This window comes from Haliaeetus albicilla, chromosome 26 (genome assembly GCF_947461875.1).
Source record: "Haliaeetus albicilla chromosome 26, bHalAlb1.1, whole genome shotgun sequence".
Lineage (NCBI taxonomy): Eukaryota > Metazoa > Chordata > Aves > Accipitriformes > Accipitridae > Haliaeetus > Haliaeetus albicilla.
The window spans coordinates 17,664,071-17,681,472 of NC_091508.1; the positions used below are offsets into that span (position 1 = coordinate 17,664,071).

A 17,402-nucleotide genomic window follows, 5' to 3' on the forward strand; every position below is an offset into this window, starting at 1 on the left:
AAAATAAGCCAGAACACACCACATTTCCCATTGCTACCACCCTAATGAGCCATGGCCTGAGAACCACATTCAGCAGCAAGAGCAGCTCTACTGCTTGGGCAGGATGTCTATGCGTGTTCCTTTGCTGTGACATACGTACCCCTGTTTGCTGGCACATCCCTATACATCTCCAGGACAAGTCGGCTGAATCAAAACCTTGTGGCACAGGCTCTTAGACAGGATGCACTACAAGCAACATGAGTGTATGCATCAAAAAAATTGTAAACTAAGAGAAACAAAGGGCAGTAAGAGGTGACAAAGAAGAAATCATATCCTGGTATCAAAGACAACAAGGAACAATACAAAATAAAAAGCAATTCAACCACAGACCTCAAATGTCGAACGAAGGAAGTAGCTGAACTTGAGTTGGAAGTACCTCAGAAGCTGAGCTAGGAAACTATTACATTGGGTTCACTTGTATAATATATCAGCTATAGGTGAAAGGGTTTTCCCCTCCAGCGGCTTATCTCTGCCTACTCAGCTTCCAGACAGGTTCACATTTGGAGCACAGTACTTCTTGCTTACTCTCTTCTTCTGTGAGCCAAAGGTCAGCAGTTCTGCTACAGCCACCCATACCCAGGAAGAGCCTACTGGAGCCCAGCACCTCCTCTGCTGCTCACAGCTGGCACTGATCAGGGGCAGCTGGACCAAAATAATAATTTAATTTTCCAGAAAATGTCAACTACTGAAATTCACTGAAATGTCCATTAATTCAAAACAAACTTCTTTTTGGTGGAAAGCTATCGAAATCTGTGTCTCAGTCTTGACAAAAGTCAGCTCTGTGATTAAAAACAGAGACAGACTATAACAAAAAAGTCCCAACTTACTGATTAGGAAACTCAGGACAGGGAGATGACTGCATTTCAGGTGTGTGCCCTGTCTAATACAGGCCTTGGTAGAAACCCAGTCTAAGTAACGCTGGTGCTACAATGCTAGGAAATGCTAAAAGCTATGGAGCCAGCTGAGATGCCTACTTACAGAGTCAGAAACTGCTACATTAACTCAACATGGGATAAATCAAATAAATTTGTAACCTGGAGCAAGATTCTGGGGAGTGTCCAGACAAGCCTTTACAAATATTAACTAGCCTGAAGTTAAATACCTCTCTGTAAACTATCCTACAGACTCTGATACCATAAGAACCAGAAACTTCCTCCAACATAAAATTCTGAGCAAGTGAAAATATGAAAGCAGTTCTTGATACAGCATAACCATACTTCGGTGCTGATCATTTAAGCTTGCACTGCTTCCTACTGATATTAAGGCTTTCACAAGATTTTTCATATGGCTTACTCATAACGAACAGCTGCTCTGGCAACTGCTGGAGTCAGCATGTACTTCCTGCCTTGAAAAAAAGTCATCAATATATCTCAGCACAGAAAATCATACTCTCTTTAAAACAATTCAAGATAGGGTTTAGATATCAACTGGCTACATGCCACCGACACTCCCTTAAACAATGGTTACACCCTCTATACAGCTAAAAATGAAATAGCTGAAAGGGAAGACATTTTATACAAGTTCCCAGGGTAAAACACATCTGAGAAGCACTGGTCTGGGACTGACATTGTTCTACTAAAAGAATAAAAATCTGAGTCCAAATCATATTTCCTTCACCACCTTCCCAGACTCGCACAAGAAGAAAACGCATCTGAGCTTTCCTTTTACACTTCTGGTGCTCTCTAACAGAACAAAATCCCAGCATTTTATAAAACTGTTAAATAAATCAGAAGTGCTGCAGATTATGATTTACCCTTTTGTTAACATTGCTTCTAGTGCCAGTGAGACCATTTGCCAGCTAAGGAGAGGTCTGAAACTCTTTCAGTGTTGACTTTACATTGAATACAAATGTTGAGTGATCTGCCTGTACAGCGAGTCCTCAACCACAGAGATCTCGCATAGCAATGCTGCTTACAATACCGCCATAGTGAGACAGGGTGTCAAGACAAACATCATTGTATTAATTGCATCTGTTGATTAACCAGCCCAAGCACAGCCTTGTTTCAATCATAGGCTTTACAAGACAGTACTGAAATGTTACTGTAAGTGTTGAGATAGATGAGTCAACAGATAAAATACAAAAGCACTTGTAAGGAGACTCTTACTGGAGTAATTTGATAAGCTGCACAGCTACACAAAATGATGGTCTTTATTGACATAGCTTGCTCATATAGTCCTTAACTTGGTTTTATGTTTCAGTCTTGCTTTTTGCAAGCTTTCCAGTCAAAGCTAGGCAAGCACACATGTACTGTTAACCTTTGCAAAGATGAAAGATGGGTAAAGATGCATAACTAAACTGAAAATAGTTTAAAAAGTTGTATTAGATACTAATCCTTCTCACTCGGGGAGTTTACAGTGGCTCTCCTCCATATTTGGGAAGCTTTCCTTGACCTTGCGGAGTGAAAGACCTTTCAAACCACCAGGTAAATACAACACTGGGGGCTCGCTGGTCTGACCAACGCAGGAAGCACTGACCGCACACCACCAGCAAGCCTCTCCTTCCCTTCTTACTTAGCTGAAATGATCTCTGCGATGCCACGTAAGGTCAGTAGATTCAGGTTACTGAAAGAATGACATGTTAAACCTGATATCTCTCTCATCTAAAACCATCTGCAATTCATCTTTTAAGGCTGAGATTATTCATTCTGGCGGAATTATCCACTAATCAGTTTTTATCTCCAAACTAGGTCCTCACGCTTGCAGCTAGTCAAGAGCTCAGTCTGCCAGAGGTTTTGGTTCCCTCCGCTCCCAGCGGAGGCCATGGTAACACAGAATAGTCCCACAGGAGGGGCTTTAAAATACATTTGATGGCAACTCCATGACAAAAGGCAGGTCTGCGCTAAGGAAACTGGCACCAATTTACCAGCCAACACTTCACGTAACCAAGGTACAGAGGCACAAACCAAGGCTTCAAGTTACAAATTGCCTTTACTGGGCTGGGCCTTCGTTCTTGACATCTTCTTGCATGGGGAACTGCTGCATGTGGTTTTGCCCCTCCATGATTTTTTGAAGTAGAATAAAAACTAAGCAAAACCAGAATACAAAACAGGAAAAAGAGGTAAGGACTCCAGTATTTTCCCCAAAATACACATGCACAGAAAAAGGTCAGCACTGACTTTTGCCTCTTAAGCACACTAGCCTAGCTGTTACGCTGTTCAATATTTGTCACAGTCAAGTGTGAAACTCAAGAGAAGCATGTGGTCAAATGAGTCAATACCCTGGGTTCTACAAGTCCTTCTCCCCTACTTATTATAGCTCATCCTTTTGCTACAGCCCTGCCCCATTCCAGCAAAGCATTTCGTATCGACTGCTCATTTGCTATGAGAACGGCTCGTTCCATTCATTCACCCATACTATGTACCAGCATGAAAATCATTTATATCTCCATCTCCCAGAGCCAATATCCCTGTTCTGCAGGGGCTTCAAAATAAGATGTACCCTTCATTTGCAATTAGCATGCAAAAAAACCCCCAAATCCAGGCAGATAAGTCACCTCCTGCATTTCACCCAGAAGCCAAGGCAATTACTGCAAAACCTGCAGTTCGCATCAGTATACACAGCAACATAATATTTTGGTTTATCTAATTTTCAATTTTGAGGACTATGTAAAAACAAAAACAAAACCAAACAAAACTCAACTGCATTTCTCCTGACAAGCTAATTGTTGAACTGGCCAAAAATCATGTTTTACCTACTGCAAAAGAGAAACTCTGGAGATTCTTCAGCTAGTATGATTCAGGATAAAGGGCATTTTACAGCTGTACAAGTGAGAATATTTTGGGAAAGAGAGATGTTTTTAATTCCCTCTAGTTCATTTAATAAAATCTAAACGTCATATTTTAAAATAATCCTGACAGACAAAGCAGGCCAGACCTTCTTATCCAATACAGTATAACCATGTACTGCATCAAAACTATTCTCTACCCTCTCCTTGGGTAAAATAGCAGGGATGGAGAAAAGAAACCATTTACACAGAAGAGCAGAAACCTCTCTACCCAGACCCATTTGTTTTATTTTGCAAGTATTGACAGATGAGTAATGAAAACTCTGCTGCAGACACAGGCTCTTCTTCAAAGCAGCATCAGTTAATAAACCACAACCACAGCTGCAAAAATATTAAGGAATTTAACTAAATGACTCCTTCAAGGGCACAGGATTGCAGGAGGAGCCAGTTTTTGTGCTTTGTTATCATCCCAAAGGTTAAGATCATAGTGTGCAGCATCAACACAAACCACCGTTACTTTTCTGGATATAAGGGCTCTGAATAACAATTTCATTAAGTGTATACTACCCAGTACTGATATCTCTAGCATGATCTTTTTCTCCATTATGATAATATTTTAAACTTAGTATACCATGTTGCCAAAGCTTTTAGATGTGAAGTACCTCATCTGAGAAGTATTAAATGATAAAACCAAATGAAAATAATAGCAATAATAAAACCCACAGCCTGTTAGCTCTCCCCACAGGACAAGCCACAGCACTGGTAACATTGCCGAGAATGGTGTTATGCACAAGCTACCAACTTTGGATTCCAGACTAGGATCAGGACCTCCAATCAACAGCCATGTTAACAGCACATGCACACTGGGAATGATTTCAGAATCAGATGTGCTTTTACTTGATGGAAGAATTTTTTCTGGATCTTGCCAGTGGAGCTCCAACAGACTGGATGGCCAATGGCTGTCACCTTTGATGCTATCCCTTATATGAGCCCTAAGTACTTACAGACCTTGAGAAGTATCAAAACAATAACATAAGCGATCAACAACCTTCCAACATCGTTTTTGTTGTTACTAGCACTCTTATACACCCTGTTGCCAGAGACTCTCAGGATTTATAGATAAACTCATCTGCCCAGCTGCCAGAAATAATCCCTCAGTCTCCTTGGTTTTCCCTTCTCTATCATGTTAACTTCAGCCAGAACAAAAAGTATAAAATACTCATTCAGGTGGTAACCCTGAACACAGATAATTGTGGTCAACTGCCAGGTAAGCATTTTTTCCTTACGCACATAGTAGAAAGCCACAACAATCCCAACAACCCCAGGCAGCGATGCAGGTTACACCGAAGTCTGGTCCAAACGATGGTTTTGATCCCTTGGACCTTGGCGCTCTGCAGGCTGCCAGCCAAATGGAAGCTCAGAGAGTTCTCCTGTGTATCACTTGCGGTATATCTGATGTCTCCAGGGAGCCCTAGAAGTATTACAGTGAAATGTACACCTCAGATTTGAGGTCTAATGAACAAGGCTGTAATTCAGGATAAAACCTAAGAGTAAGAGCTGCCAATGCATATTTAAAGAATTTATACAAGTGCTTTCACCCGAGACAGACAGGAGCAAAACCATCATTGTTTAAAGACTACCTGGAAATATACACAGACAGTAATGAGAACCAAATTCTCTCTTTGCATGGTTTTTAAGGGTTCATTTGTCCTGCCATTTTTACCAGGATATTTTGGCTTCTAACAGCAGCCTACCCTTCACTGTCCTCAATTGGCTTCTCTGAGCTGTCCCCAGAAGACACACATATTTGCTTTTTTCCAAAGGATTTTGCTCTTCCTTGGCATTCCCTGTTCCAGACCAACCAGTTCACAATTCAAGTAGTCTTTGTTCTAGCAGCAAAGGAAAACATTTTTTTTTTTATCAGTGTTTTTACCTTTCAGCCTGATGCTAAATCATCGGCTGATGGAATGCAATACCTTGCATCTCTCTGAGCTGAGCAGCACAAGCGAAAGCAAAGTAATTCAACTTTAAAAGGTCTAGCGTCTGCGTCATCTTTGGGAACTAACAGCAAATTAGATAAAAATGTTGCCAGCTTACAGACCCGCCACCAGCAGCAGGGTTAATATTAAGCGAGCTATTGCAGGCATCTCCTTTGTGGTATGTAAGGTTCTTTCGTTAGTTCTCTCAGCAGTGACTTGCATGTGAGATGGGATGTTTTCGGAGGCAAGGGGTCGGTTGTCTTCTAACCCTGGTTTCCTCTGCAGAAAGTCATGCAGTCTGAGGGGTGAACACCACGGCCACACAGCACGTTTGCTTTAGCACTGCGAGAAACAGGCGATCCAAAGCAAGGGTGGCAGTGAAGAAATGCCTTCTGCAGCACTGCCTAAACCAAAGACGTAGCAAGCTATTTGCTAAATCAATGCGTTCAGCTTCACGTAACTATAGTATCAAGCAACATCTAAAATCTCTTTGAAGAGCTTCCCAACGGGACAGAAACCTGCCCAAGGCTGGGATTCATCTCCCCCAAACTTAGCTGGGTAAATGCTAGGCATTAAGGTCTATGCCAGCCACGGTCATCACAGGCTTTTCCTATAGTCTCTGGTGAAAGATGGGCATTTCCAAACCAATATAACCAGTAGTAAATCCTTCTGACAACTGCTGGAATCCATGAGGGACTAGAAATTATTAGAACAAACATCATACAGAAATAAAAAATATTTTAGACTTTGTATACACAAAATTCTATCTATTTCAGTATAGGTGCAATTTTGAGCCAGCTTCACAGAACTGACTAATTTTGAGCAAGGATATTCTTAAACCACCATAAATCTCTCTTTTATGAATTTATCTTGCCTTCATAAATTTAAGAGGCAAAAGCTTAAATGACACAATCATTTTTTAACTCATACAAGTGTGGTGGTGCAAGTTTAGTGGAGAAATGAAGAGAAGTTTCTAGGCCATAAAGAATTTATATCTATTCATTCTTAGACCTTGCCTATACATGAAGGTTGCATCAATTAATCCAGCTGAGGTTAAACTACAGTAGCTCACTGCACAATTTTCTTGTATTTTTTCAAAATACAGTCAGAATTATTGCATGCCTGTGAATTTTACAGTGCAAGATAAACTAATATGAGACAAGTTTAGACCGACAAAATGCCTATGCAACTGAATGAGCATAAGATCATAACCTTAGTTAAATCATCAAACAGCAAACTACATCATCCAGGTCTTATTTAAAAAAAGTATTTTTCTATGAGCAGCAAAACTTGTGAAACTCTATCTGTTCTTCTTCCAACACAAGAAATGTAGCCTCCTTGCATCTCCCTTGGCACCTCTCTGAACAAGAAGCACCATGTGTGTTAGTGATTCTGAAATGATGTGTGTACCAGTTGACACTGGATAGCCAAATGGAGTATGGGACAGCTACATTTTCCCTTTTGCCATAATGAAGGCACTATCTGTGGTCTCTTTGTTCTACTCGGTCTTCTATAGAAGATGTGCATTAGTTTAAACAAATTTCTAATATCAATTCCTCTGCAAAATTTGCCTGAAATTGGCCAATAGGTCCAAGAGTTCTAACATAAGATGGATGAGTTATCACTATTTCCTTATGAAAAGATGCTATAGATTAAGTAAGAGAGGTACAGACGTAAGAAGCAAGCTTACCTCTGAGCAGACATGCCAAGTTATGCATCAAAACTCAGTGGTTCTTCTTTAAAGAGATACGGTACACCTGAATATCACAAAATTGGCCATATTTGAGAGAGCCAGCTCACTGTAAACAGTGCACTTTAAATACCATTCCTTATATTCATTAGAGCGTTTTAACAGGGCGGTTCTACAACTTTCTGAAGTGTCTCTCCTGTAAACTACAACAGACCAGACTGACAGAGCAGGAGACAGAAGTGCCACCACTTCCAGTGACAAAGAGTAAACAGCTATTCACAGAGCAAACAGCAAACTAAGCTGAAAACAGAAACTCCCCACCTCAGTTTGTCAGTTATATTCTCCTAGGTATTGCTCATAAAAAGAAAAGATTTAAAAAAACAAAACAAAAACAAAACAAAACAAACCCAAACCAAAACAAAGCAAAACAAAAAAAACCCACCTCATGTGACTTTCAGATGCATAATGGTTTTGGGTACTGCAAATTTCTCCCATGTAGCAGCCCTGGAGAAGCAATTCCATGCAGTAAAAGAGTAAACTCAACCCCTGCACCACTCTTACCATGCTCCATCAAAAATATGGCATCAGACTTAACGTATGATCTCACGTGACCTCTGCAAGTATATTCATACAGACAAACCACCTCCTGCACAAACCAGTGCTCTACATTTCCTGTAAGTCCCTGTAAATTCATAGATGAACTCTAACTAAACCTGTTGGTAGATCTTCCTAGTTCCTCAAACTTACTATTCTTGTTTAAAGCTTCCTCTAATTGGAAAAGCAGAAAACATAGACTTAAAAAAATTAAGATGGAAAAAATATATCCAAACAGGGATATTTAATTTCTTCGTATATGAAAGTTGCAGCACACATCGCTCACAACAATGAAATGCAAGGTTGCATTGTTAAGCAAAAAGTGGATGGGAACCATCCGCACTTTATCTCCCCATATTCAAACTGACAAACTTACTATAGTTAGAGCACAAAATGAAAGGATAATATATCACCCAGGGAAAACTGTGTTTCAAACAGTATTGTCCTGCTAACTGAAGCCCACCATTGGATGGATTCACTGAGCACTGCTGTCTGGAATTGGTTTGAATGTACTATACAACCAGAACTAAAATATTGATTTCCCTGGGTGCCCTTTATTACATGCTGTTTGGTTTGTAAAGGAAACTTTCTAAATATGGAATTAATTCCTGAGGCTATTTTACCACCTCTTGGGCAGTATGGACAGGACAGATTGGTAGACTGAGAAGCACAATAAAAACATCAAAAGGTAGGGGATAAAACAATGCATGCTGTACGTTGTGAACACACTCCTTTTGTTCCCATTTTAATTATTAAAGACTATCTGCAAACTACTGTTTAACAGATATAGAACTACATATTCAGTCTCTTGGTAAAATTCTATCAAGGTTTAATCAACCAAGCTGCAGCATCTGCTTATTCCCAACTTTAGCAGCCATGGGTAACTATTCTTTGATTTTAACCTCTACTGATTTTTTCCTTTCTTTCCAGAAGCCCAAAAAGAAAATTATCATCTCTTTTCTTTCAAAACCCAAGATTTTTGTACATGTGAGGGCTGAAATTAAAGATCTTGTTTAGAATATAAATGGGACTGGTTCAGTGAATATGTTAAGTATGCAACAAAGGGCATCCCCACATGAAGCCTTCAGAGAGAAAGAATGAGAGCATCAGGGTGCAAGCAAGCTTTAACCTTTCTCCCTCAGCAGAATAATGAATTAGTATTTCCTTAAGAGGCACTGATGGCCACACCAAGATGTTAACTTGAATCACAAAATGCACAGTATTTTCATGACACCAGAAAAGCTCTACACAAAGCAGGAGAGACTGTCACCCAGGTAAAGTAAGATAATGCAAAACATGCATTTGCTTAATTCAAAGAGCCTCAGCCCCATAATTAAGAATTTTCTTCTTTGGGTGCCACCCATGCTCACTTGACCCTCTCAGTGGTATAAAAGGGGAACCAAAAAAATGAAAGAAACCTGAAACCAAAATGCTAGCCAAGGCTTAGAATCTCCATACAGCTCTTGTCCATTCTCAAATCTTTTACTTTCCTAAATACGATGAAATAGAAAGCAAGTATAAGAGAACCAATTCTCCCAAATACTGCTGATATTGTATCTCCCACAGCACTAAGTAAGTGAACACTTTGATATAGACCATCTTTTTATTACACTTGTTTCTCTTCACTTCTTTCTTGCTCTCAACATGAAAACATTATCTTACAAACTCCAGAGAAGGTGAGCTACGGTAGCATCTAAAACAGCAAACAGATTTAACATCAAGAGACTGTTTCAAAGTTGAAGAGCCTTAACTGAAATACGCAACGCAAATAAAAGTACACCAATAATCTGATCCATCAACTTTCTTGGGTTGCTTCACAGAATATGTGGGGACATCACTTCTCTCTCACACAGATGAAATTGTTTGCTCTAGCAGTATCAATGTCATGCACCATAAGAAAAGATCGGAAATGTATTTTTAACAGTGGATGCAATGGGTCAGGTAATACAGCTGTAAATTTGTCAGGCTGCAGTAACGTGAATAGCAGAACTGCAGAGCATTCCTTTGGCAGCACGTCCCAACCTGCAGGATTCCTGCAGCTTTTCCGGATTGCTGAAATTCATCTTCTGTCTCTTCGCCTTGGATCTGACTCCCATGAAAGCCGCTGGGAGCCTCCTCCTTGCCCGCTTTCCCTTTTTGTCTTCTGTCTTTTCCTATCTGCTCTACTTGCATGCAACTTAGCCCGCCATTCCCTCCTCTTCTAACATGCCTGGGCTGGGCATCCTCTCACTTCTTTTCTGGTCTTTTCAATCATTCCATCAACATCTCCACTTGTGATGTCCCTTTTTCCTTCTCTGGCCACCTTTTTATACACCTTGGAGTTCTGGGGCTGCAAATTCGAACTTGCAAAGGTGAATAAATTGAGTCTTCCTCCAACCAGCTCTCCCTTTTCCTCTAATCTCTACTAAAGCACTGAGAACAACACACTGCTCTCCATAACCATCCCCTCACCCCATTACGTTCTACAATATCTCTCAACTGTACACCATGAAAGCCAAGCTTTGGTTATTTAGACAAAACTGAAAAATAACAAAGCTAATATTCTTGCAATAGGTGATTTTAATACTCCTTCCATACTGCTTCCATGACAATGGCTGAATCCTATAGTTTGCTAACCTTAATAAAGAAGAAAAGACAGATGTAACACCAAAGCAGAATTTCCCAAATATTCAGGCACTTACAACACAATAAATTTTCAACTGTTTTCAGAGAGAAAAGCCTATTTTGTCACAAATTTGAAAAGCAGAAGGATCCCTCTACATGCACCAGCTTTTCTCCAGATAATGTAAAGTCTCCACAGGAAGAATACAAACTGGAAGGATTCATTTCACTGCTAAGCAACAGTACACAGAGGTCAATAGCTCTGCGAACTGGCAAAAGACTGCAAAACTCCAGATCTCTAGTTTCAGCAGAAAAATGTTGGGATGATTTGCCTTGGAAAATGGAACAAGTTATATCCTCTACAGGTACCCAAACTGTGCAAAGTGATGGGTGTGGTGAGGAGCAGGAGACAGAAAGAAGGCTATTAAATCACCTTACCTGTAGCTCTGACATGTAATTTGTTGTTTTTAATATACTACATAGTTTCTGGAGTTCTATCTGGCACAAAGACAGGAGATGCTCTCTCTCATCTTACCTTTGCTGGGGTACAAGGATCTTCCAAATTTGATGCTATGGTAACAAACAATTCCAGTGATCACCTCTCAGTAGTCCAACTGAGAACTACCTAGACACCTCCTGTAATACACATAATACTTGAGTGCTTGATTTAAATCTGATTAGCCATCAAACGCCTCTGCCAAGGAAAGGTATAACACCTCTCTAGCTTCTTTAAAATAAAGTCTAGAAAGTTAACACTTCATGTTCCTCCACTTGCAGTTAAGATGCTGTAAGCTTCTGAATCAAATGCTCTCCTTTCAAAGGATTTGTAAGTCAACAGCAAAGCTCATCAACAACAAAGCTCATTCTGCCAATTCTACCCACAGGCTTTCAACTTTGTAATAAATAAGGTGTTAATGTATATATATATATATTTTTTTTTTCAAAAGATCCAAGACCTTTCCATCAGAGTCTATCTGCACTTACAGATAAGAGTTACTAGAATATCAGCTGAGGTATCAACTGCAATTCAAAACTTCCAGAAAGATGAACAAAACCCCCAGAAAACCTGAAAAAGCAGTTCCAGATTGACTCCCTTCCCTAGAAACAAATACCCAGGTTTCTTCCACTCATGCAGTACATTGCAACAAGTAAAGCCATGCCGACAGCCTACAGGTCCCTTACAAATAGAAAACTTTCTCTACAAGTAAAGAAACAGACCTAGATGAGGGACATTTGTGTTATTATCTTGACTGACAGTGAACTTCCACTCATGTCTCTGCTTGCCAGGTTAGCAAGAGTCAGTAAGAGTTACCACCACATAAAAGTCACACCAATAGATATATTTAGTCATTGCGGTTCAAGGAAAACGATTGCTTGCACTGAAAATAAATTTAGCAATTGTTTCCAGTTTCTGCTTTTTCACTGACTAAGGCACAAGCCAGCTGCTTCACATTCCAGTAGACTTCAGCTGTCTTTTTTCTCCACTCCTTGTCCACTTCCTTCTTACAACTGCTATGACCATCTCAATCTTGCAGCAGTTATCCCGCAGGCTACATTTCTGAACGCTCCAGTCTTGAAGCTATGCAACAGAACACCTGTCAAGCCTACGACAACTTACAAAAAATGCAAAATTCTGCTCTTTGTGCCTTTTTGTAGGAAACACTAAAGAGTGATCATCCTGGACCTGTATTTTGCCTCTACACAAGACTAGACTGAATTGTCGATGCTTTTTAAACAAGTTACGATAAAACACACACGCAATGTCACTATCTTAGCAGCATATAGTAGGAAATGCAGTAGGTGCTAAAAGCCCAAATAAGGAAGAATTGGAACTGAATTGCCTTTAGGGTTGTGAAGTGAGTCTTTAGAAGAGTTTAATTTTCAGATTCCAGGACAAGACATTTTACAGAGAATTTTTACTTTGTTTGAAAACGACCAGCAGAGCAGCACTTCCACTGGTCAACTGCAAAACTTCTCACTCGAAAGCCCACGCTTATACTGAAGAACACAGTACAGTGGGGAACGCACAACTGAACCGAGAAAGAGTTCTGCCTAGTAACTCACCTAAACATAACTTAGACAAACTACAGAAAACTGTACAGGTGTAGAAAATATGCAGGATAATTTCCATAAAATGATCCAAGAGATGATAACAGTTCAAAATATATCCTCCCCAAAAATAAGAGCCCCAGGAAACTTCACATTAATACAAAAGCATTCACAGATGCACAACTCAGAATCACGTTAATTGGCATGGAGGACTGTGGCCAAACATTAAGTTCCTATAAAGATGGGAATAATCTGGCCTCTTGAATTGTTTCTTTTATTTTGCTGTTTTCCTTAAGAATAGAGTTCTCCTAGGATAACCCCTAGATGTTTATACCACCAACACTCAAGGATGAGACCTCAGAGGTGAATTTGCTTATGAGGCCAATGCTTATGAGTAACAGGCGAAGACAACAGCATTTTCAATCTGCTGGGAATAAATACATCCAGTTGAGTCCTGAGCAGAATAGAGATAACTCGCTGCACTCCAGGTAGCTAACACTTGAAACAGTTATCTCAAACAACCTTCAGCAGACAGCTATTGAAAAAGCAAGCTTACAAGGGATATGAAAACCTTGCAAAAAATTACAAGATTAAGATTGAAAACATCAAGTAGAATAAACCTTCGAAGTATGGCACCCATATGTTCTTTGGTTTCAATAAAGGGCATTCTTGAATGGACCTGCTTCAAGGAAGAGCTTTTGTTTTAGACCTGATGGTATCTAACTGCTCCCTTATTCTCCCTGAATGACGCAGAATAGTTCAATTCCCTGGAGCACATAATCCATCAGGTAAATAAATACAGGAATTCATGTATTGCCATGGTAACAGGAAACCCAAGCAGAATCTGTGACCTTCTCCACTCTTTCTTGGCATCCCTATTTTGGATTTTAGATCAAAACTGTAAGACTAACGAGGGTAGGAGCAAATATTTTCTGAAAGTGAAGACAAAAAGTCACAGTTCTAGAGTAAAGAAAAATCAATGTTGGATGCCATTCCTTCTTTTCAAGTCAATGAGGATTCTGCTTTGAAAAAGTATTTGGAAGTCTCCTGGCTAGAGCCTAATAAAACAGGGGGTCTAATACTAGTGAAAACAAAATATACCATCTTATTCTACATTACCAGATGGCTCCCCTTCACTCCAAAGCAGTGCTCTGAATAGCTCTACAGTGACCCTTCTGTTGATTAAACAGCAGTACTGAGAGGCTCCAGAGGGAGCCTTGTTCACTCTTGCTTGGTGGACAGGATGGTAGCTGTTATCTCTAATCATTTATTATTGTTTTTTATTAAGTGCCAACAAGGTGTTTCATTTAAGGACCCAGGGAGCAGATGTATGTAAGATGTCTAGGGACCTAACTCTATAAGGTAACACTTTTCTTCCCAGCAGCCTGACTAGATGGACATGAGAGTCAAACCAAAGCCCAAGCCCATTCCAGAGTTTGTCAACATGGCTTGTTATCACGCAACAGCCTATTTTATTTACAACATAATGGGTTTTGCATGTATTTCCGTTCCCATAAGAAAAAACCAAAGTCAAATGTACACAAATATGCAGACCGTAGACCTCATAGCATTTGTTTCGTGACTCTGTATCCTTTGTTCTGCTACTGTATACATTTTGACAAATATTATCCCAGAATTACTGTGGTATTACAGACAGTGTTTATTTGGTGACGCTATTAACCGAACTGTTTGTGTCAATCAGAAGCTCAAACACTCAGAAACAGTGATCAAGGCTGTACTGCACTGAAACAGCTGGCTTCCAGCCCTCCTTCCCTCCCCTTCCCACCTCTTCCCCTCCAGTTTATATTTGGACTGGATTTTTTTTTTTTTTAAATACCCTTCTTAAATGAAAATACAAGCAGTTGAAAGAGGACAATTTCCCAGATTTACAGTTTCTCTTGTTCAGCAAATCATCACTACGACACACACCCACTAGAAAGGATGCCTCCGCAACAAGGCTTCACCCATCGCATCTTCAAAACTGTACATTTACAGCACTGACCTGGGGATGGATCCTGCATGATGTCTTGAGTTCTTCAATGGGAGTTCAGTGTGTTGCAAAGTCGGGTCTCTAGGTTGCGCAGCGTATGATTTTTGTATGGTATTTTTGGCCTTTCTGTTCTATTGTTTATGGAACCGCACTGCGTTTGTGTGTGTCTACAGAGTCATCTTCCCGCGTTTGAACTCTTCACGCTGCTTCGCTGGTGTGGAGTTATATTTACTATTCTCACAGGGTTATTTACTGCACGCGAATAAACAAAACGTGATCACTTATTTATACATCTGTAATTACTGTCTACAGTGCTATCAGCATTTACTAAAATCCCAAGCCAAATTCACCTCTAGCATAAACAAGTGGCAATTATTTTAGAGCTGGCCCCAGGTCTATATATGCTGCTAACACCTTCCTTACTCAGTTACCCGCTTCCCGGACAAACAGTTGCAGTGATATACCAGTAAGCATTGAAAAGACATAGCCAGAATCCCAAAGCAAAGCGTTATGTTGCGCTACTATGTAAGGGATCGTGCATCAGATTAACCTATGATATTTCTGGAATAACATTTGTCCCATGATGTGATGCACACTTGTTAGACAGTAACTTAGCGCTAAGAGCTGGAAACATGCCTACGTACTGCACTTAAAAGCCGGCTGCCAGGCAGCCAGACGGCTTATCCCTGGAGGCCGCTCCAGAACTCATATCGCAGGAGAACATATTCGTATAAAGTGCAGCGCAGAAGCCAGAACAAACCAGGATCGAATGATCGAAACCAGAAAGCACTGCTACCAACTTTACTCCTTTGAAACAGGAATCTTTCCTAAATCGGTGGCTGCTGTTCTGGAAAGCCTGAAGGCTGTACTTCGCACATCCCAACTCAGGCTGCTACCCTACATTCCCCAGTAGGAAACTGCCTAGCTATTCCTTACAATAAAAAATACAAAACAGCATTGATTTTTCTCTGCTAATTAAATGCAACATAATTAAACTAAATAACTTCACTGCTTGATTTGCAAAACACTAATTGAATCTTTAAACGTACTACTCCCGCTACACAGAAAAACAGGGGCATTCAACCATCTAAAGTGACAACTGAGAACCAGACACGACTCCACAAGCACAGAGAGACAATATGATCCGTGCTTGAGCGTTTCCTTGTGAGAGCAGAAGAGATCTCAGCAGCCTCCCCTGGCTCTGGCTCTAGGCGAACACCCGGGGCAGAGGGGAGAGCTTTGCAAGAGAAAGGAAAAAATGAGCAAGTTCCCTCTGACATTTGCCCACGGACTCATCTTTTCTGATCTTGCACAAACACCAGAAGAGGAAAAAGTTGGAGAAGTTGCAATTAATCATTGCGTGTAGGCCCCAAAGCGTTGCAGTGCCCCGGCTTTGCTGATGCTTTGCTACACGGAAAGGACGGCAGGGGTGCGGGAAAATAAAATTTCAAAAAAAAAAAAAGGGGGGGGGGGGGAAATGGGGAGGGAAAAAAAAAGGAAAAAGCGGAGGAGAAGAGACAAAGCCTGACCCAAACGGCGCCCGGGCAGCCCAGGACCAGCCCCTGGCAGCGCGGCGGGGGCACCGGGCAGAGCATCCCCCCCCCTCCACCGCTCCGGGCCCCAACCCCGGCCCCAACCCCGGCCCCGGGCCCCGCGCCGCCCTGACAGGAGCCTCCCACCGGCCCGGGGCACCGAAACCCGCCGGGCGCGGGGGGCCCTGCCCGCCTCCCCCAGCCCCGCCGGGCCGCGCCAGGAAAGGCCCGCGGCCGAGCAGCTCCGGTAGCTCCGGCGGGCCGCGGCGGCGGGGCGGCGCTGAGGGAAGGGCGGCGAGCTCGGCCACCCCGGCGGGCTCCCCCCCTCGGGCCTCCCGCGGCGCCCGGCCCGCTCACCTGCTTTCTCGATCTTGCCGGACATGTCGGAACCGGGCTCAGGCGCTCAGGCCCGGCCGAGCAGGTAGCCGGCTCGAGCGGCCGCGGCGCGGGAGCTGCCAGCCGCCGCCGCCTCCCGCCTGCTGCCGGCCGGCCGGCCGCGATCCGGGAAGGGCGCTCCGGCGGCGGCCTGTGGAGCTCAGCGGCGGCGGCGGCGGCGGCGGCGCAGGCAGCGCCCGCCCCCCAGCCCCGCTCCGCCGGGCCGCGAGGGGAAGAGGCGGCCCGGGGGCTCCCGCCGTACACGCTACACGCACCGCCCCGGGCCGCAGCGCCGCCTGCCGACCGCGCCGGGGAACCGCCGCCACGGCCCGCCGGGCGGGGTTGGCGGCGCGCAGGGCCGCGGGCGGCGGGCAGGGCCCCGGCCAGCGCCGGGCCTGAGGAGAGGGGGGGGAACCTCGGGCGAGCGGCGGCGCCTCGGGGGGGGGTTTCCTGTCAGGGACCGGCGTCCCCTGCGCTGGGGACAGGCGGTGCCCTCGGTAGCGCCCCCCACCCCAGCCCGGGAGCGCTGACAGGCAGGGCCGCGGTGGGTGCCGGCAGCGAGGGGCAGAGTCCTGAGGGAAACCCGCGTCCCCGGAGCCGTCAAGCGTGGCGGGGCGAGGAGCGGGACTCGGGAGACCGTGGAGGTCCGGGCAGCTCGGTACCAGAGGGGCTGCTGCGGGCCCGGCTTCTCTCCGCGGGCCTCCGCCGAGGGAGATGGGGGGGGGGGAAACGCGAAAGAAAGAGACGTCCCCGGGGCCTCTTGGGCGGTTTTGTCCCCCAAAATGCGTGGGTCGGGGAAGAGCAGGGACCCGCCGTCCCGCGCTCCCCG

At 43.2% G+C, this 17,402-nt stretch overlaps 1 protein-coding gene across 8 annotated transcripts in view; it reads right to left on the bottom strand.

The window, feature by feature from the left end:
- RAPGEF1 (Rap guanine nucleotide exchange factor 1) overlaps nucleotides 1–16,814 on the bottom strand; it is a 90,818-nt gene extending 74,004 nt beyond the window's left edge. For 5 of the 8 annotated variants that reach the window (XM_069770735.1, XM_069770734.1, XM_069770731.1 and 2 more), the window contains exon 1: nucleotides 16,556–16,814. In XM_069770735.1, coding sequence (XP_069626836.1) covers nucleotides 16,556–16,580 — 25 coding nt within the window. In that variant the 5' untranslated portion in view covers nucleotides 16,581–16,814. Of the gene's footprint in view, nucleotides 1–14,678; nucleotides 14,919–16,555 lie in introns of all 8 variants that reach the window. The other 3 variants (XM_069770737.1, XM_069770736.1, XM_069770732.1) reach the window with 2 other exon arrangements.
- Between the last annotated feature and the right edge of the window lie 588 nt (nucleotides 16,815–17,402).